Below are 23,203 nucleotides of genomic sequence, written 5' to 3'. Positions count from 1 at the left end.
TTTCCTGACCTAGATAATTTCTGGGCTGACTTCTTATACCTTGTTCTTCTCTAGAACCCAAAACATCACAAAGAAGGAATTACAAATCATGACAAAAAGGTAAATGAGCCAATTTCATTTGCAACATTTTTATTCAAGGTAAAAGTTTAGAAATTGCTTTATAAATGGAGGAAAAAAAGACTTTTAAGCAAATAATGTTACATCAACTGAATATCAGTACCATATATTCCATACTTCACACCATACATAAAAATTAACTCAAAATGGTTCACAGACCTAAATGTAAAACCTGACTATAAAACTTCTAGAAGACAACATAGGAGAAAATCTTTATCACCTTGGATTAGGCAAATGTTTCTTAGAACACAAAAAACACAAAACATTAAAAAAATTGATAAATAGTACTTTATCAAAATTAAAATTTTGCTTTTCTAAAAATATCACTAACTAAATGAAAAGGCAAGCCACAAACTGGGAAAGAATATTCACCACACATATATCAGACAAAAGACTTGCAACCAGAATAAAAAACATTTACAACTCAAGATGAACTCAATTTTTTAAATGGCAAAGATTTGACAACACACAAAAAGAAGATAAACAAATGTCCAATAAGCACAAAAAGAAAGATATTCAACATCATATCATGGAAATGCAAATTAAAACTACGATGAGATATCACTACACACTCACTAGACTGGCTATGTAAAATGGTACAACCACCTTACAAAACAGTTCAATAGTTACACATTCACCTACCATACCACCCAGCATTTCACTCCTAGATATTTACCCAAGAGAAACAAAAAACCACATGTCCATAAAAAGACTTGTATACAAATGTTCTTATTAGCTTTATTTGTAGCAGTCAAAAACAACCTCAAATGTCCATCAACTGGTGACTGGATAAACGAATGATATAACCATATAATAGGCTATAACCTCAGCAATAAAAAGGAATCAAAAATCTAAGCAACAATATGGATAAATCTCAAAAAAATTGTGCTCAAAGAGGGCAGGAAAAAATAGTATATACTGTAAGTATATACTGTATGACTTGATTTTATAAAATTGTACAAAAGGTAGGCTAATTAATAGTGGCAGAAAACAGGACAATGGCTTCCTAGAGATGAGGATAGAGGTAGAGATGTGTTGCAAGTAAGTACAAAAATATTGGGAGGTGATGAACATGTTATCTTGATATTGCAACAAAAGTTTCTGTGTGTGTCAAAACTGATCAAATTGCACACTTTGAATATGTACAGTTCTATAGATTTCAATCAGTTGTTTTAAAAATGCATCTTTAGGAAGGATTTTGCTTCAAGGAACATTATTCTATCTTCTTTTCAATAATATTTCTATATAATAAAATTTTTTAAAAATATTCATCCAGAATTATTTCATCCTTAATAAACAACTATTAATACTCTGAACTTGAGGGTAAAACTGTTCTAATCAACTCTTCTACAGAAGGATTCTCCCAAGGGGAAAAAAAGGCTCACTTTAAAGTTTAAAAGATTTTATTATTTACAAGTAACATAAAATATTTTAAGTTAATTACTATAGTAACATTGAGCTAATGTGTGAACTTTATTCCACAGCTCTAAAACAAAATCCTCCCTACCCCACACGCACACAGAAAAACACACATAACACCCCAAACCAGTTAATTGAACAAAAATCACAAACACAAGACATCTTTTCCTCTATACTCCAAATCAGGTATAAATGAGAAACATTTTCCCTTGTCCTTAAATATTCTAGGAATGAATGCTACCATGAAGGTTGCAAACCTGAAGTTGCAATGATGCTGTTTAAAATAATCGAATAAATAACACCATAAGAGACAACTGATTTGGTTAACATTCCCTTTTTCCACTGTGCAAATCTGGTCACTTTAAGATGTAAAATTCTTTGCTATTATTACAGTAAATTTAAAAAGAGGGTGGGGCACTCACACCTGTAATACCAGCACTTTCAGAGGCCCAGGCGGGAGGATCTCTTGAGGCCAGGAGTTCAAGACCAGTCTGGGCAACATAGCAAGATCCCCTCTCTACAAAAAAAAAATTAGCTGGGTATGGTGGAGCACATCTGTAGTCACAGCTATTTGAGAGGTTGAGATGGGAGGATCACTTGAGCCCAGGAGATGAAGGCTGCAGTGAGCTATGACTGCACCACTGTACTCCAGCTTGGGCAACAAAGCAAGACCCTGTCTCTTAAAAAAAAAAAAAAAAATACAGTGGCTCACACCCATAATCCTAGCACTTTGAGAGGCCTAGGAGGGAAGACTGCTTGAAGCCAGGAGCTCAAGACCAGCCTAAGCAAGAGCAAGACTCCCTCTCTACTAAAAATAGAAAAAATTAGCCAGGCTTGGTGGCATTCGTCTGTAGTCCCAGCAACTGGGGAGGCTGAGGCAGGAGGATTGCTTGAGCTTAGGAGTTTGAGGTTGCAGTGAGGTATGATGCACTACACTCTAGCCCGGGCAACAGAGCAAGACCCTGTCTCAATCAATAGATCGATAAATCAAAATAAAAAATAAAATAAAATAAAAAGAGCACTTTTCTTTTACAAAGTTCAAATATTTCCCATGAATTTTTGTAATAAAAAGACATAATAATTTCCAACCTCAATTAACTACCTGTCCATTAGCCAAACAAGAACATTTTATTGGGTGAACAGAAAATGACTTCAGGATCATGATTTTACACAGCAGCCTGTATGAACAAGTACATAAAACACCCCCTCATCATGCCAAATGCAAAAGTAAAACTAAGTAACACTACATGCAGATGGAAAAGAAACCCCAGGATACCAATCGCGCAAAACAAGAAAGACAAGCTAAGCCATTTACATTTGATAAATCTATCTTTCACTTACAAGCAAGCTAACTTACCTGCAAGAGTTGTTTACATTTATTATACTTTTCTGTTTTGTCAGCAATTTCTTTGGTCATTTCACAGACTTGCCCCTTTGTTACCACATCAAACTCTGTCTCTGCTATAATGAGGCAAAAAGTAAGATTGTTAAAAAGTATTTTGCCCCTTCTATTATTCTCCTGTTCAGAATAATTTAAAAGTCAGTATATTGTGAAATATAATAAATGGAATGAAGGACAGAAACATCTTTTCATATCTTAAATAAACAAAAAAGGATATATAAACTCTAGGTGAGGATTTTTAAATGTCAGTTTAGCCAGAATCAAGTTCACATTCAATAAGGAAAGGATCTTTAATTGTTTTCAATTTGCTAAAAATAGTTCCAAAATAGCACAAAAATTGTTCTTATATAACTGAATAGACAGGAGAAGTACCAAAGCCACACTGAGAATACTTTTTTTTTTTTTTTTTTAAATAGAGTTTCACTATGTTGCCCAGCCAGGCCTCCAACTCTTGGGCTCAAGAGATCCTGTAGCCTCAGACACCAGAGAGCTAAGATTACAGGCATGAGTCAACGTGCCTGGCTGAGAATACATTTTAAATCATTCTTCTAGTCCTTCATTATCATTTACTAAGTCTTTTATTAAGTAAATACTCTATCATATTAGGTACTATGGAAGATACACAGAAATGGAAAGCTGGATCCTGACTTATAGAGGCTGAACCTAATTAAATATTTAATAGTCTAGGATATATACATTTAAAAAGACTTAAATATCAATTACCCCACACACTAAACAAGGAAATACTCTTTCTCTGGTACTTACTTTCATTACTGTCAAATTTATATAAAAGTGAAAAAAATTAGGACAGGTGAGACCCTAGCGTTAATTCAAACTTTCATGTTATTCACGCATTCAACTATGGATCCCTAATCTGTTCTGTAAGTTAATTAAAAAACTAATAAAAATTTAACTCATCAGCCAACAGGTAAACTAATGAAGGAAGAAAGAAGTACCCTACTGAGCCAAATCAACCAAATAACAACAACAAAAAAAAAACCCCAGACAAACATGAGAAGAATAGGGGATTCCCCATCCCCACCAAATTATAAAATTAAAATGCCACAAATAATATGCTTCAAAATTCCACAGATGCAATGGAATAAAAAGTAAAAATTGAATTCTTGGCTTTTGTCCTATATAACCCAAATGAGTACTCACAAGCACTAGCTCATCTCTAACACTTTGAATATTCTCATGAAGATAAATATTAATTTACACTCACATTTTGTATATCACCACATGTATGACTTTATTTTACGTTTATAGCCTTTTTTTCCCTTTGCCTTGATTCCCTCACTCATGAGGATTTTTTAATAAGTGCCCTGAAATTCTTACACATGGACGGAGGCAGTATAAATAAGTATCTTTAAGGAAGCACACCCTACACAACAAGTCTAAAAGATTTTTACCTGTAGAAGGTGATGGTTTTACATCCATAGCAGAAGTGGCTGGGTCTGTGTTTATTGAAGCATCATTCACTTTCTGCTGATTCACAATTTTCTTTGTGAAGACATTATTATTGGCCTATTCAAAATATTAATAACAAATTGTTCAATGAAGTCACTGAATGAGTCATACTTCCTTCTTGCAATAACTATGTAAATAATAATCATAAAAAGAAATCCTGAAAAGTCCACAAAGCTGCTTTTGTCTTAAAAGCCAACAAAAACTAAAGTTATACAAATCATCTTCCTAACTGACCTAAATGCTGCATAAGAGAAATACTGCATTTCGCTTTTTCTTGTGAAATCATCAAAACACCACCAAAACTGGTCATTCATAGAAATCTCAAAATCTCACAAGTTTTCTATTACAAAGTCATAATGGGCTCAAAAGGACCCAAACCAAAATCTATACAATGTGGGTCATATTTAAAATATAATTTTTTTTCCCACAAAAGTCTTCCTACTTTACCACATTCATTCTTTGCTTCTTTATCTCCTTTCAGATTTCAAAACAACCAGGAAAATATAATCTGTATCATACAGTATAAGAAAACTGTGGTAACACTTGCAATTTCAAGTTTTAAATATGTTTCTTCTATAATACATTTCCAGTTCTTCATATAGCAAGCCCTGTATTTAAGGACCCACATTAGAACACACATACCTAGAAACAAAACCATTTTCTCTGCTTTACTACAAATCTGCCTACTTAATCTCAAATGGAATACAAAAGAATTAGCTAACACTCTAACTCTTCCTAATCTAGTGGACATGAGTAGGATCCAAGAATTTACCAATAACAACTGAAAAATCATCTAATACCGCAGAATGATCAATGGTGAACTACTCCAATTAGAACAGGTGTCATTGTCACAAGAGAGATTCAATAATATGTACTGAGATTTAAGTGACAAAGATATTTATCAAGAACTTAAAGGAAAATGGTTTAGGAAATAGGGCTCTCTCTCCTGTTTTTTTTCTTGCTGCTTATCTTTGCTTCCTCTGTTGGTTGTCCAGTAAGAAAGAATTCTAGATTCTTTTTTTAAAAAGAGTTACATTATAATATTAGGCCAAAGACTTGAAATCAAACAGAGATAAATTATATTTAAAAGGTTGATATTTGAAATATTATAAATTTGACTTGCAAACAAAAATGTTGATAAAGAAAATACCTTACTTTGTATGAATTCAATGATACTTACTGACGGGTCTGAAAGTTTGTTTATTTGTTTTTGAAGCCTCTGGCATTCCTTAAATTTTTCTTTGTAATGATCTGCAGCCATCTGAAGACGAAGTTTCAGATCTTCGACTTCTCTTCTCAGTTCATGTTCCAGAGTATCAGTCTTTTCCTAAGAAAGAAACAAACACTCTAAGAGAAAAATGAAAATCTGATACCTCATAATGTCACAGTAAATCCCAACTTTACTTTCACTTTTCTCTGGCTTTTAATTTTTATTTGTTTCAGGGTTATGGCTACAAGCAACATTAGCTCTCCTAATAAATCCAGCTTTATATTCTTAGGACTAAGGTTCATTAAAAAACTAGAGAAAAATAAGCCACCTCCTGAGGAGCAATTATTCCTCTCTTAAATAACTATAATACCATTTTATACAGCTAGCAAATAAGAAATTCCAAACAAAGCAATATATATTAATGCCTGACATCAATACATTTAATTAATAATAGAGCAGCTTTTACTAACCATTAGGAATTTTGTTTATAGACGTTTTTCTTAAAGCATACATTAATTTCAACCCAAGAAATTATAATGACTAAACAAAATGAATGGAAATGTAAAATTCTTTGATAAGGAATCTGGCCTGACTTACTTTAACACAATTTACTCTTTTGTGAGCTTACAGCGGTTTTTTCCATCAACATGGAAATTCAAAATTAACTTGCTTTACCTGATCTTTTTTCACAGCATTTAGTTTGAGTTCTGCCACTGCATCAGCTAACTGCTTTTTCACCTTCTCATTTTCCAAGCGTGCAGTATGTAGATCTGCCATTGTTCTGTCTCGTACATTTACAGCATCACTTAGTTCTTTAGTCAGAAAGACAACTTTTTGCCGAGTTGCCTGAACCTGTTCCTCTGATTTACGAAGTTGCTCCTTTAAAAAAACTGTATCTTCCTGAAGAAAGCAGATAAATGTATTCGTAATTAAACCATTCAAGTAAAAAACAGAAGCAGAAAACAATTTTTACATATATTTCAACAGATCCAAAATTTTAAATACTACTTTTCTATTCAAGATTTGGAGTATATGTCTATAAAAAATTTAAGAGGTGACTTTGTTTTAGATTCCCATATAACAACTCTACATACTGGGTGTCTTTGCTACTACTTTATACATGAGGAAATAAAAGTACAGGATGTCAGGCAACACACTCAGTACTTAAAGATCTGGCTAAACTGAGGCTCAAATGAAAGATCCTGTCCCTTAGAATCTCTCCAGCTGAAACTACTGACCCTCATTTTTTATAATCGCCAGTAAAAGTAATTTCAAAAACTTCTTTGTAACACTGCAAATTCTGGTTCAAAGAGGTTTCTTACTTTCTAAACTAAAAGACATCCAATACAATATTAATCTACCATTTCAGATCATTATGAAAACATAGAATCGATTTAGGCATTAGTTCTAAAAACAAAATATTGATATACCAATAGTAAAGATGAAGTACTGGGAAAATGAAAAGTAATAAGCACCTTTTAATAAATCTAAAAGTATCTTTAAAAAGTTAAAATTGCCATGATGAAATTATTTTCTTTAATATTAACGAGACATTATGAACACAATAAATAACAGTTTTTTCAACTTTCCTGTTTCTAATTTCAGTACTAAAAATAATGTAAAATGAGAAAAAATTGCAACTCAATCTTGGTTTTTAAATTGTTAGCCCCATAGAAGGAAATGTAAATGATTATTTATGTAATATTGGCACAAACAAGATCTTTGCAGGCATAACACTAATAGATCTTACTATACACATATTGTCAACTTCTACATGTCAAGAGGAAAAAAAGAACTAGAAGAAATTATTTGTAATATACTCAAAAAAGGCAAATTAATACTCTAGTATAAACAACTTTTTAATCAATAAAGAAAAACTCAAACAAAAAAAAATGGCGAAAGGCATGAAACAGGGAAATTTGTTTAACAGAAAAGAAATGGCTACTATGCATAAAAATTCAATCAACAAATTAATAAGTTAAAACAAGTATCATTAGCCTTCTTTCAAGTCAACAAAGATTAAAAAATAGTAACACTGCAGTATTTGGATGGATTTAGGGAAACTGGTATATTCACAAACAGCTGGGCTTTGGTATAACCTTTCTTATCAGATTTTTGCAACATTTATCAACACCTTAAAAATTCTCATGGCTTTTGATCTAGCAATTTTATTTTCATAAGTTCATAAGAAAATTATTAAAGGGTATGGACATAGATTTAGCTTTAGAGGGATTCGATACAATATTCAAATAATGAAACATTATTAAGAACCTAAAATGTCTAGCAATATAAGAATTTATTGAAAATAAGCTATGATATACTACCTACACATAATGGAAGTCTACGCAGTCATTACAATAGTATATCTCATACACTCTTGGTGGGAATAAAAATCAGTACAGCATTTTTTGAAAGGCAATTTTAAAATAACTATCAAAAATTAAAAACTCATTGGCCCAGCAATTCCACTTGGAGAAATTCATTCCACAAATTTATACACGTGCCTAGATATGTGTCTAAGGATGTTTACTGCAGCATGCTTATAAAAGCTAAAGATTATAAAGAACTAAAAACAGTTACATACTACACAGCTGTAACATGAAAAGGAGAACTATGATGCAGCTATTAGGAGTGAGGAAGAACTACATGTGTACTCACAAGCTATCCAGACATTTTATGAATTTTTTTAAAAAAGGAAAGAAGTTTTAGAATACTATATTCTCATTTGTGTTAAAATATAAATATATATATGAATACTCATAAAAGATTTCTAGAAAAATAAATTCTACAGTGATGTACATGAAAAAGGATGAGGGTTCCTTTACTTTGTACCCTCATGTACTCTTTGAATTTTTTATAACCAAAAACTTGTACTGCTTTCATAATCTTTTACAAAGTGTTAGCAATTAGTAGTCATTTTTCCATAACTATCTTTTTCCTGATAGGAGTCTTGCCTAAATAGAAAAGTGCTTAGAGAAATTTTTAGCATCTTATTAAAGAATAAATAATCAAATACACTTCTTACATTTGAATTTGCAATATGCTACACTAAAAAGTAACTTGGAGTCAGGCACAGTGGCATGTGCCGATAGTCCGAGCTACTTGGGAGGCTGAAGTAGGAGGATCACTTGAGACCAGGAGTTCCAGGCTGCCGTGTGCCGATGTTTATGAATAGCCACTGAACTCCAGCCTGGGCAACATGGCAAGATTCTGTCTCTTAAAAAATAAAAGTAACTTGGGGTTCAATCAGTAATTCTAAATGTCATGCATATCTAATGGTTTCAGTGTTTAACTATAATAGCAAAATACTGAAAACAACCTAATATCACAAGCAATAATGAATAAAGGAAAATCTACACAAAGCATTATGCAGCCATTTAAAAAATGAGGAAGATCTCTATGAACTGATATGGAATGACTGTCAATTTATACCGTTCAGAGAAAAAGAGCAAGGTGCAAAAAAGTATGTATATAATGCCACTTTTTAAAAGAAAGAATATGATAAAGAAGTGTGTGCATGCACACATAAGCTTATTTCTGCAATAACAAATTTAGGAAGAATAAACTAGGAACTAGTAAAAATGTTTACCTATGAATAGTGAAGAAAATAATAGAAAGAACAGGAAAAAGAGTGATACATGAGACATCAGAGTAAATTTTTCATACCTCTTTAACTTCTGAAAAACAATTATTTTACATATTCAAAAAATAAAATTAAATCAAACAGAGAAAATCAAATCTTAAATACAAAGGAAAAAACCCCCAAACTATTACAAATTTATAACATAAGTATGTAAAAAAAATTAATTCAAGTAACTTTTAAACACGATGCTCTGTACATCCTTAGTGAAATACAGTCTGAGAAAAAAGAGCTGGAAAGAGACCTTAACTTTATTTATAGCAGACTTATTGTTGGAAGTGGTATTTACATAAGAAATGTGAAACTATTGGTATGTATGGCTGGGAGTACACATGAATAATAATGATGTTTGGAAACAAGAGTTCTCAAACTGTGAGAAGAGACATATAAATATGAAATGGGGAATGTAAGGAGGAACCCTAAGGTACTGAATCTGAACTGGAGATATCAATACAAAGATTTAAAATGTCCACTGGAAGCGCAAAGAAGCAACAGTCTCCTTCCTAGGAGCAACAGAATCCAGTTCTTGATATCAAAATACCACTACCTACTAAAAGAACCAGGGCTCCTTAGAAAAATAGTAATACCAGGTCTAAGGCAGAACCTGAAGCTAAAACACATAGTTGTGCCATTAAGCAAGAAGAGTTCAAAGAATTATGGGCACATATCAAAGGACATAAAAGCAGGCTTGGAAAGATTCCCCTGATTAAATTTGGGACAATCTGGGTATGAAAAAGAATGACGATGATAATGTATAATAATACTGTGAACAACAAAGAATCCCTAAGTCCACAGTGATATAAAAAAAGGAGGGGGTAACAGGAACCTCCTCATTATAGAATACCTCCTAATAAATGTGGAAGGAATGACGGAATTTTATAAATCATCATTTGGAACCATGAATTATTAATGTAATAGCTGATATGACAGTAAAACCATTGGGTGAAAGGCTGTTAGAGAATAGGATATTCACACAGATTACATAATAATTATAAAGAGGCAAAGGAAAGGCACTTATATAGAGACAGGCAGATATAAACAATTACCAAACTTATTAAGAATGGAACAAACTAACATTATGTTACTTTTAAATGACTGCGACAGGATGAAAAAAACATCATGTCTTTTTTTGTCAATAATGTTTGACCTGAATCCAGTCGTGAGGCAACAATAGACTAATCCAGATTATGGAACATTTTCTCAGATTAGCCTGACTTTTCCAAAAATACCAATGTATAGGAAGTATAGGAACACTATTCTAGATTAAAACAGTGTAGGGTCATTATTCCACAAAAACTACACAAAAAAAAAAGTATAGGGACACTATTCTAGATTAAAACAGACTCAAAACACAACAATCAAATTAATGTGTGACAACAAAAAAGGAAATTATAGGCCAATATCTCTGATGAACATAGAGGCAAAATTCCTCAACAAAATACTAGCAAACCAAATTCAACAACACATTAAAAAGATTATTTATCATGATCAAGTGGGATTCATTCCAGGGGCGCAAGGATGATTTCAATATACGCAAATCAATGTGATACATCTTATCAACAGAACAAAGGACAAAAACCAAACCATATGATCACATCAATTGATGCTGAAAAAGCATTCAATAAAATTCAACACCCCTTTATGATTCCAAACTCTCTACTGAATGAGAAAAAACTGAAAGCCTTTCCTCTAAAAGCTGAAACAAGACAAAGACACCCACTTTCACCACTGTAGTTCAACACAGTATTGGAAGTTCTAACCAGAGCAATCAGATAAGAGAAAGAAATAAAGGACATCCAAATTGGAAAGGAAAAAGTCAAATTATCCTTGTTTGCAGATAATATGACTTTATAGCTAGAGAAACAAAGACTCTACCAAAAAAACTACTAGAACTGATAAACAAATTCAGTAAAGCTGCAGGATACAAAATCAACATACAAAAATCAGTAGCATTCCTATATACCAACAGTGAACAATCTAAAAAAAAAAAAAAAGCAAGAAAGTAATCTCATTTACAGTGTTGACAAATAAAAATAAAATATCTAAGAATAAAATTAACCAAAGAAGTAAAATATCTGTATAATGAAAACTATGAAACACTAATGAAAGATACTTAAAAGAACACAAAAAAAGGGAAAGATATTCCAATGCTCCTGGATTGGAAGAATCAATTTTGTTAAAATGTCCACACCACCCAAAGCAATCTACAGATTCAATGAAATCTCATGAAAATACCAATGACATTCTTCACAGAAGCAATAATCCTAAAATTTATATGGAACCACAAATGACCCAGAATAGCCAAAGCTGTCCTAAGCAAAAAGAACAAAACTGGAGGAATCACATTGCCTGACTTCAAATTATACTACAGAGCTGTAGTAACCGAAACAGCACAGTACTGGCATAAAAACAGACACATAGACCAATGGAACAGAATAGAGCACCCAGAAATAAATCCACACATCTATGGTGAACTCATTTTTGACAAAATGCCAAGAACACACACTGAGGGGTAAGGACAATCTCTTCAAGAAATGGTGCTGGGAAAAATGAATATCCATATGAAGAAGAATGAAACTAAATCTCTATCTCTTGCCATATAAAAAGAATCAAATCAAGATGGATTAAAGATTTAAATCTAAGACCCGAAAGCAGGAAACTACCAAGCGAACACATTGGGAAAATGCTCCAGGACATCGGTCTGGGCAATGTTTTGTCTTTTTTTAGACAAAGTCTCACTCTGTTCCCTGGGCTAGAGCACACTAGCATCATCACAGCTCACTACAACCTCGAATTCCTGGGCTTGAGCCATCCTCCTGTCTCAGTCTCCCAAGTAGCTGGGACTACAGGCACACACCACCACGCCCCAATAATTTTTCTATTTTTTGTGGGGATGGGATCTCACTCTTGTTCAGGCTAGTCTTGAACTCCTGGCCTCAAGCAATTCTCTGGCCTGGGCCTCCCAAAGTGCTAGGATTACAGGTGTGAGCCACTGCACCCAGCCTGACTTTTTGAGTAATACCCCAAAAGCATAGGCAACCAAAGAAAAATTGGACAAATGGGATCACATCAAGCTAAAAAGCTTCTGCATAGCAAAGAAAACAATCAACCGACTGAAGAGACAACCCACAGAATGGAAGAAAATATTTGCGAACTACCCATTTGACAAGGCATTAATCACCAAAATATGTAAGGAGCTCCCACAATTCAATAGGAGAAAAACCCAATAATTCGATTTAAAAATGGGCAAAAAAATCTGAATAGACATTTCCCAAAAGACGACCAACAGATAAATGAAAAAATGTTCAACATCATATGCAAGTCAAAACTACAATGAGATATTATCTCACCCCAGGTAAAATGGTGTTCCATCAAGAAAGAAAGGCAGGTCGGTGCGGTGGCTTACGCTTATAATCCTAGCACTCTGGGAGGCCAAGGTGGGAGGATTGCTTGAGCTCAGGAGTTCAAGACCAGCCTGAGCAAGGGCAAGACCCTGTCTCTACTAAAAATAGAAAGAAATGGGCCAAACAACTAAAAATAGAAAAAATTAGCCAGGCACGATGGCGCATGCCTGTAGTCCCAGCAACCCAGGAGGCTGAGGCAGGAGGATCGCTTGAGCCCAGGAGTTTGAGGTTGCTATGACCTAGGTTGACGCCATGGCACTCTAGCCTGCCACAGTGCCCGCCACGGCACTTTAGCCCGAGCAATAGAGTGAGACTCTGTCTCAAAAAAAAAAAAGGCAATAACAAATGCTGGCAGTGAGGATGTGGAAAAAGGGGAACCCTCACACACTGTTGGTGGGAATGTAAATTAGTGCAACTACTATGGAGAACAGTCTAGAGGTTCCTCAGAAAACTAAAAATAGAACTACTGTATGACTCAGCAACGCAACTACTACATATATATCCAGAAGAAAGGAAATCAGTATCGAAAAGATATCTGCACTCCCATGTTTACTGCACATAATTCACAACAGCCAAGATTTGGAATCAACCTAAGTGTCCATTAACAGATGAATGGATTAAAAAAAAATGTGGTATATACACACGATGGAATATAACTCAGCTATAAAAAAGAATGAAATCCTGTCATTTGCAACAATATGGATGGAAATAGAGAACATTATGTTAAGTAAAATAGGCCAGGTACAGAAAGACAATCTCGCACATTCTCACTCATACATGGGAGCTAAACTGATCACATAGAGACAGAGTAGAATGATGGATACCACAGGCTGGGCAGGGTAGCAAAGAGAGGGCATAAAATAGGGTTGGTTAATGAGTACAAAAATATATTTAGATAAAATGAACAATATTTGCTAGCACAACAAACTGACTATAGTCAACAATGAGTTATGGTATACCTTAAAATAACTAAAAGAGTGGAACTGAAATGTTTCTAACACAAAGAAGGATAAATGCTTGAGGTGAATACCCCAATTACTCAGATTTGATTATTACACATTATATGCCTGTATCAAAATATCCCATGTACCATATAAATATACATAACTATATTATGTACCCATAGTTAAATATAAAAATATTTTAAATAAAAAATAATGTGTGATCTTTTACTACCTCTGGATCAAAAAATTTTAGAGGTAACATAAGAATTAATTTGGGATAATTTGAATGTGGACTAACTATATATGGGAATGATTATGATTCTATTAGTGTTACATTCTTAGGTGTGATAATGATATTAGTGTTATACAGAAGAATATACTTGTTCATAAGAGAGACATACTAAAGTATTTAGAGTGAATTATAATGCCTGTGAATGACTTTCAAATGGCTCAGGAAAAAAGGCATATAAATGGGAGAGATAAAACAAAAAACGGTAAAATATTTTAGGGTACACAGGTATTCACTGTTCTGTTCTTCCAACTTTTTTGTAAGTTTGAACTTTTTCAAAAAAAAGATTGGGGGGATTAAAAATAAAAATAATCATATTGTACACATTTAATAGAGATGTATTTTGGAATCTTCAAATACATACTGTAAAAGTACTTACTTTATTTGAGGTTGTAAGCATAAAAGTCCTTTGCAGATTTTCCTTTTCAGCCAAACAGAACTGCAGTCTGCTAATCTCTTCTTTGAAGTGAGTAATCATGCCTTCTTTGTTCCCATCTAAATTCTTTAAAGTCTGGACCTCTGACATAAGCTTGGTATTTTCTATTTCTGTATTCTTCAAATGTACCTATAAAGTGTTTGAAAATATCAAGAATATATTTTCTAATTCCATAACCTTAGTCAAAATTTAAAATTCCATTATCTATAACCCCAAAATAATCAAAGGACGGAAAGACACATTACACTAGAAGTCAGGAGACCCAGGTTCTTCCAAACGACTGGCTAAGCATGTAAGAGCAAACATGGCTTTCCTAAGCTTTTTTATTTTCCATAGAGATTATCCTAAGGTCTAACTGTAATACTTGATCTCTATAGTCTTTTCCTGTGATTTAATGATTTCAGGTTCTCTTTAAAAATACAAATGGATTTGGTTGCTCTTTTGGGGAAACAAATTATATTATAGGCATATTTAAATATGAAGGCATGACTAGATTCTGGAAAACTAGAAGGGGTACCTTCAAAAACAACATCTCAAGTAATTTAATTTTTTTTGCATGTGAAAGTATTAATACTACATCATTTACTTCCCATGTGCCTATAAATACATGTGTTCACTAATCCAACTATATTGATTGTCTCATGAACTGGGGCAGCTCCTGATTTGCTCCTAACAGGTACACAAATCAAAATCCATTAACTGGAATTATAAAGAGGACAGAAAACTAGTGTCCACTATCAAGCATTATCTTGCTTTGGTTAAGAGTATTGGAGAGAAATGAATTAATGTACTTCTTGTACTTTACTCTTTAAACATATGGAATGCTAGAGAACTAATTCCTGTTCACAAGGATGGAATATAACTCCTGATTCTCTGAAGGTGTCAACAGCCAACACCTCTGCAGCATCACTTTTAAAACACTATCTAATTTTCATAATCATCAGCTCATCAAAGTGACTTTACATGAAGCTGACTTAACTCACAGTATTCTTGAAATTCCTCATCTGGAAATGCCTTCAGGAAATACTTACAAGCCTTAAGAAAATAAGTCTCTATTTGAACCCACATTAGTGACAACTAAGTTAAGCATCCGATATTTCAGAATTGGTTGAAAAAAAAATTTCAAAAGGTGAAGACTTATAAGCAGTGAGGATATTTTTGCAAAATGACAGTCTCTGAAGATCATTCCAAAAGTCAAACTCTAAACATAATCATCACTGAAATAAATTAATGCTTTCCCCAAGGCATATATGTATGTTTTTAAAAGGACAAAATACCAGGTTATGTAAATTCTGATAAACAAGTATCTTGTTACCAATAAAACTCTTTGACTTATACAGTACTAAGTATCTAAAATAGCAGCAAATTAATTTCCTAAAAACTAACTTTTAGGGGTAATACACAATGTGATTATGACTTTCTCCTTGCTCTCTCTGCGATCACTTACTCAGAGAAGTTGGCTGCCATGCTGGGAGGATGTTTAAGCAGCCTATGGGAGAGACTATGAGAGAAGAGATGAAAGGTCTCCTGCCAAAAGCCATGTGAGTTAGCCATCATGAAAGCAGATCCTCCAGTTCCAATCAAGCCTTTAGCTCAGCAGTCCCCAACCTTTTTGGCACCAGGGACCAGTTTCATGGAAGACAATTTTTCCATGGACGGGGGGGATGAGGGGGGGCAGATTCAGGATGATTCAAGTACATTACATTTATTGTGCATTTTATTATTGTCACTTGCCACTCGCTGATAGGGTTTTGATATGAGTCTGCAAGCAACCGATTTATTATGATCACTGTGCAGTCAAACCGCTCTGCTAATGATAATCTGTATTTTCAGCCACTCCCCAGCGCTAGCATCACCACCTCAGCTCCACCTCGGATCATCAGGCATTAGATTCTCCCACTCCTGTGAGAATCTAATGCACTGATCTGACAGGAGGTGGAACTCAGGCGGTGATGTGAGTGATGCGGAATAGCTGTAAACACAGATGAAGCTTCTATCACTAGCCTGCCACTCACCTCCTGCTGTGTGGCCTGGTTCCTAACAGGCCAGAGACCAGGCCAGTACGAGTCCATGGCCCGGGGATTGGGGACCGCAGCTTTAGGCGACTGCAGCCTTTGCGGACATCCTCACTGCAATTACATTAGATATCAGGAGCCAGAGCCACTCAGTTAAGCTACTCCCAAATTCCTGATCCATAGCTCTTATGTTTTGGGGTAATTTGTTACAAAGCAATAGATAATAAAAATATAAAGAATAAATTACCTTATAAAGTTCCTTCTCATCCTTTTCTGTCTTCAACTGACATTCAAGTTGTTCTCTTTCATGTTGTGCCTTCCTGAGTTTGTCTTTTAAACTGAGTTAATAAGATAAAGTAACATTAATACAGGAAAAAAAAAACTGTTAAAATATCGAAGTTATTTTTAAAAAGCATCAGAAATACCTGTCTAATTCAGTTTCTTTTTCAATTGCTTTATGTGTCACTGACACAATATCTTCCTCAAGCTGGAGAGCTTTGGATGTAGCATCACTGTATCTCTTCTTAAACTCTTCATTTTCCATTTTTAAGGTCTGTGATACTTCGGTAAGACCCTGAGAAACAAGGTATTTTGAGAAACAAAGAAACACAATCAGGCAAATTTGTGTACCTTTAACACTATGTATTCTTAGAGTTTTATCCCCATATTTGTCCCCTCCAAAATTTATAAGCTATGACTACAAAATAAACCTGAAATTCTAACATATATTTAAATTCTCAACATGCATCCTCAAATATGTACAACTATATGTACCCATACTTATTAAAAATCAAAGCTTAATTCAACAAAATAAATTTTCACATGCTAAATTAATCAATTATTGATTTATTTGTATTTCCTGCCCCCCACAGACTTCTCATGTACCCTGACTGATTTTACTAACTTCTCCACCAGAGGGCAGGCAACAAAAATAAGAAAAAAATTTAAAAATTTTTCTTTTTCACATCTCACTTTTCGTTGTTACCCCAATGACAAATCAGGTCTCATGACACTATCAAGGTTAACACCCACTTCTTCTAGCATGGATCACTAGGTGCCATTAAAGCACTAAAATAAATGTTCTTGCCAGTGTGACTCAGGCCTAAACAAATATTCAAAGATACTAAAACAAATATAAAAGGTAGTAAATACAACAGACTAAATGTATTTCTATTTAAAATAAAATATTCTACTCTAAGCGGATAATTTAAATGTTTAAAAATTAGAGATCAATCAGCATGAGCAAAAATAGTGAGACCCCATCTCCACAAAAAACACAAAAATTAGCTGGGCATGGTAGTGTATGCCTGTAGTCCCAGCTACTCGGGAGGCTGAGGCAAGAAGATCACTTGAGCCCAGGAATTTGAGGTTGCAGTGAGCTATGATCATGCCACTACCCTCATGCCTGGAACGAGACCCTGCCTCCAAAAAAAGGCTTTTCCACCGAGTTCATAAAATTATGAGACTCAAATGTAACAATGTATATATGGAGGTGCTTTGTTATGGAAAGCTATACAACATAGTATTTGGCAAATTAGGACAAATTATTTTTATTAAAAAATAATTTTAAAATTTCTCCCAAATAATATCCACCCAACAACAAAAACAGAAAAAAATTACCATTCTGCCAAGTTAAAAGTAACAAACATTATGCACTATTTATAAGTCTCCTTAATTCACATAAAGTAATCCAGCCAAATATTCTACTACACAGAAGATGCTGCACAATGTGCTTTATGTAGTCTCATTTGATTCACACATGGGCCTAAGAATTGGGAACAATTATCACGCTTCGTTTACATACAAGAAAACTGAGCCACATAAAAGTTAAACAGTTTACCAAAAGTTACACAGCTAGTAAATGGTAGAGCTAAGAATGATTTAAACTCACCAACATTCTCAAACAAAAAATTTTCTAAAATAATAATGGGACATTTAATTTTAATAAAGTACTAAAATTTTGGTAATTTTATTTTTATCTAGATTTGATATGACCTTTCTTAATACTAGTATTAATAAAAAGGTTAAGTTATAAGACACTATCAAAGATGTTTCCCAGCGCTCACTCACAAACTGCTGAATTCAAAGACTACTTCATTGGTGGGGTGGCAGAGACTGCTGGTTGTCTGCCAAATTACAATCTACTGGCCATAGTAATACATATGGTTGCCCAACTAAACTGTACTTCCAGCTTCTCTTGCAGTTAGTCGTCAATGGAATATAAATATCTCATCTCAATAAATGTCTCATCAATGGAATATAAATAAAGTGATACATATTACCTCCATGTCTATAACTAAAATTATTGAACATGCCTTGTCTAAGATCGCTTTCCCCTTTTCAGCCAACTGAAACCAGGATATAGTGACCAAGTTTCTACCACAAAGTTGTAAATTCTCCAGGAGTTGCAGGTGGCAGTGGAATGATATGAAAGGTAACCAGGCCCCTGAATAATCATGTGAAGCAAATCTGCCCCACAGACTTAAATGACTCACAAAATAGACCGTTATTTTTTTTTTAAAAAAAACTTTGTTCTCTACTGCTGAGATGCTTCGTCTTCACTCTAATTCACTATTAATTCCTGACTAGTATTTAAATTAAGTAACTCATTTTCATATAGTGTCATTAAGAAAAAATTTAAATGTGCTATGTAATAACGTGTAAAATATGCACTATTGAACATATTCAAATTCAGCTATTTTAAATTACTTGAAATATCTGATTAATGAACAGAAAATGTAGCAACTAAAAGCAAACCCAAAAATATGGAAATTACAAAGCTAATTCAAACACTGCTATGACATGAGTAGAATTAAACAATCTGAAAGCAGCCAATTTGAAGGGCAACAAATGAAAATGGTAAAAGATCTCAAATACAAGTAAAAAAAAATTTCAGGAAAAGATTTGTCTTAAAAATCAAGATAGGGAATACTCCTAAGCAATAAAAAGAAACAAAGTACTGATCCATGCTAAAACATGGATGTACCTCAAAATCATTAGGCTAAGTGACAGAAGTCAGACAAAAGACATTTTATATGATCCTATTTACATAAAGTGTCCAGAAAAGGCAACTGTAAAGAGACAGAAAGTAGATTAGTGGTTGCCTAAGGCTGGAGGCAGGAGTGTAAGGAGAGACTGTTAATAGGCTCAAGATTTCTTTTGAGAATGATGAAAATATCCTAAAATTAGACCGTAGTGATAGTGGCACAGCTCTGTAAAATACTAAAAACCACCCAATCATATCCTTTTTTTTTTAAAAATAAAAAAACCAAGATAATTGAGGTTAATATAGATTATGGCTTTTGGATGCTTGCTTTCTTTTATACCTGCAACTGAGTAATCTTGATTACAATCTTTTGGAAGAAATCTGTATTCTTGAGCCCAATTCAAATGCATTTTAAATAAAGTCCACATTTGTTAATTTAAACAAAGTAGCATAAAGTAAAAGCAAACTACTCAAAAGTATGACCAGGGACCAGTACCAAGCCACCAACAGTTTGTTACCAGACTGTATAAGGAGCTTGAACAAAACATAAATAGACCCATCACTAAGCACATTGTTGGGTTCACCTAACAGCTTTTCATAACAGTACTTTCTCAACGATGAAGCTACACATTAACGTATATTCTGGTGTCTGTTTCTCATTCCAACACCAGTAATAAAGTTTGTAAACCGGCTACTTTCAGTACCACTGGAATAAAGAACTAATAAAAATATAATGCCATATACATGCAGAAAAACCATACAAGCTTTTAAACTTCGGTATCTAGAATACCAGATAATTCAAATCATCTGAGCAAGAATATCTTGCCTCCTCCAAATAAACATCTTCTTGATGCTGACTCTAAACAGATAATTAAATGAAATTTAAATAATACCAAGATGGAGTAACAAAGACCAGATTAACTCTATCACCTGAAATAACTAAAAAGACTAGACAAAATATATGAATGAACAGCTGTCAAGCCACTGACATCAGGAAAAAAGGTAAGTGATCCCTGAAAGAAAGAGAACAACTGAAGCCAACCCTACCATTGCTCCAGCTTGTTACTGTCTAGAGAGACTTTCAAGTTCACACTGCAGGAAGGCAAACTCAGGGAGAGTCCAGTGGTTTCCTCTAGTTATGGAGAAGAAATGGAGTCCAGAAAAGCCAAAGAGAACAGGGTTTGCAGCACAGGGTACCACAGAAAAGAGAGTTATATAAAAAAAAGAATTCCAGAGATCTGCCAAGAGTCTCTTTCAAGTCTTGAGTTGATTACTGATCAGCATATGCGTGCAAGGAAATTAACCCAGGCTGGAGAAACAATCACCCAAAAAGGATTTCAGGGAACAGTGGCCTGGAACTCAAAAAGGGCCAGGAATGGTGGCTGTTCCCACCAGCCTGAGTGGAAAACCTCATAATTTGTGGGAGAGCAATTTTGAGTATTCTCTAATTGAAAGAAGGGTCTTTCCTCAGTAGTGGGGAGAGATTATCCCTAGACTAAATGTTGGTCTGGTACCGCCAAATAAAGATCAAAGAGTTTCCAAGTAAACAAACTGCATCCCAGAACAAAGCTCAAGAATATTTTTGGAATACAAAAAATATCCAACACTCAACAAGGTAAAATTCACAATATTTGGCATCCAATCAAAAATTACTAGGCATGCATAGAGGCAGAAAAATGCAACCCATAATGAGGAGAAAAGTCAATCATGCGAAACTGAACCAGAAATGGCCCAGATGATCAAGTTAGTGGACAAAGACATTTAAACATGTGTATTCCATATGCTCAAGAAACTAGAGGAAAGACTGAATATAGTATACATAGAGACATGGAAGATAGAAAAAAACTCAAACTGAACTTCTAGGAATGAAAAACAACATCTCAGATAAAAAATATAATGGATGGAACTAAACATTGCAGAAGAAAAGATTAGTGAACTTGAGACATAAAAATTAACTATCCAAAATGTAACAGAGAAAAAAAGGGACTGTATAAAAAAATGAAGAGCATCAGTGAGCTCTGGGACAACTTCAAGCAACAAAACATATGTGTACTTGGAGTTACTGACGAAAAGGAAAGACAGAAAACACAGCTGCAGAAATAATGGCCAAAATTTTTCAAAATTTGATGAAAACCATAAGCCCACAGATATAAAAAGGTCAATGAACCCCAAGCATTTAAAAAAAAAAAAAAACCCAAAGAAAGTAATAGGAAAGTATAGCATAATCCAATTGCTTAAATTCAATGATAAAATCTTAACAGTAGTAAGAGGGAAAAAAACCACCCATTAAATACAGAGGAAGAAAAATACTAATGACATTGAACTTCTCATCAAAAACAAATGTGAGAAAAGCCACATCTTTAAAATACTCAGACAATAAACTGTCAATCTAGAATTATATACCCAACAAAAATATCTTCTAAAACTAAAAATAATTTTCCCGACATACAAAAGCTGAAAGAATTTATCACCAGAAGACCTGAGCTACAAAAATGTTAAAGGAAGTTCTTTCAGGTAGAAGGAAAATGATACCACATAGAAACCTAGATGTATGCATTTTATTAATTCTTCCTAAGAATACTTAAAATTACTTACAATACACTAAAGAGTACCTAAGTACTCCAAAAAGATACTGCAACCATTTTGAAGGGGAAATGTTTAATTTCTTAAATGTTAATTTGCATTATTAGAATTTCAAATTTGAAGCTGCACAGGGCCTCCCATGAATTATGTATCATGGTAAACTTATCAGTCAGCACTCAATTAGACAAGCAGAAAACTAAGGGAGATAGAGAGGGGGAGAGAAAGACACACACACATTAAGTGATGTGACCTTGCGTAACTGTAGAAGCTAGAACCAGTCTATGTAAGATAGGCTATCAGGAAGGAAAATATTTATGAAGTGGGAAGAGCAAGAAGAAAGGGTCCACAATCACCAGTTGAAGTCCAACAGAACAGACTGAAACCCATTGGTTCTTATTTTGATCTTGATGGTTTCAAGGTGTCCTGAACATGCTGGGGTCTTTCCTGACACACCTTGCCCAAAAGATGGAGAAACCAAAGGAGGCTATCACAGAAGGTAGAGTAACTGCAGGCTGGCTGCTACATCATGCCAACAAGTTGAGCCAGGAGAAAGGCCACAATTTGCATATACTAAAAAATGGCTGCTGCTTCAATTACACCTTCAAATTTTACACAAGAATCTCTCTTGTAGCCCACCCTAAACAAGGTGGAATGGAATTCTGGAAAATACAAGTTTGGCCTAGCCAAGCTGACATCTTACAAAGCCACCAAAATAAAGTTCCATTTATCAAAAAGAACTCCATTTGACTTAAGTTCCCTCAAATCTAAAATTCTAAACTTTATACTTTTAACATATATAATCCTTCGATTATATTATCAATGAATTTCATCCAAACTATGTGTCCTAGTATATTCCAATAAGAAAAATTCCTTCTACAAATTAAAATATCACTTTAATGAATACCCAAAAAAGATATTAAATAAAACTATATGCTGATTGTTCCTCACAGTTTATCATTTCTGAAATGGGGATGTGTCTTACAATCAATGGTATGACTTAGTTTACTTGGCAGCATTTTTTCTTAATGATAATAAAATAATACCATGCCTTACCATGGCTTCTTAGCTTCAATGAAGCAAGATACTAAAGGCTTCCCAAAACCTTTGCAGGAATTATTAGGTTGATTTTCTATTACAATGAAAAGAAGAAGAATCTTAAATAAATGTAAGCCAAACTCCAGAAAATGTGGATCATAATTTTAAAGCTATTAAGCACAATATTAATTTTTTCTGGTTTTCAATCAAAATATGATAAAGAATAAGTAAAATGGGCAATGTGGCATAGTTA

The 23,203-nt window shown here is 33.9% G+C and overlaps 1 protein-coding gene across 3 annotated transcripts in view; it reads right to left on the bottom strand.

The window, feature by feature from the left end:
• TAX1BP1 (Tax1 (human T-cell leukemia virus type I) binding protein 1) overlaps nt 1-23,203 on the bottom strand; it is a 101,402-nt gene that overhangs the window by 30,956 nt on the left and 47,243 nt on the right. For all 3 annotated transcript variants that reach the window (XM_012640714.1, XM_012640716.1, XM_012640717.1), the window contains 7 exons: nt 16,772-16,920; nt 16,594-16,684; nt 14,275-14,460; nt 6,294-6,518; nt 5,589-5,735; nt 4,351-4,465; nt 2,894-2,997 (listed from right to left, as the gene is read on the bottom strand). In XM_012640714.1, coding sequence (XP_012496168.1) covers nt 2,894-2,997; nt 4,351-4,465; nt 5,589-5,735; nt 6,294-6,518; nt 14,275-14,460; nt 16,594-16,684; nt 16,772-16,920 — 1,017 coding nt within the window. The remainder of the gene's footprint in view (nt 1-2,893; nt 2,998-4,350; nt 4,466-5,588; nt 5,736-6,293; nt 6,519-14,274; nt 14,461-16,593; nt 16,685-16,771; nt 16,921-23,203) is intronic.

Source organism: Propithecus coquereli, unplaced genomic scaffold (assembly GCF_000956105.1).
Source record: "Propithecus coquereli isolate 6110/MARCELLA unplaced genomic scaffold, Pcoq_1.0 Scaffold156, whole genome shotgun sequence".
Lineage (NCBI taxonomy): Eukaryota > Metazoa > Chordata > Mammalia > Primates > Indriidae > Propithecus > Propithecus coquereli.
Note: the sequence above shows the minus strand (reverse complement) of the source record. Positions and strands in the feature narration are given on the sequence as shown.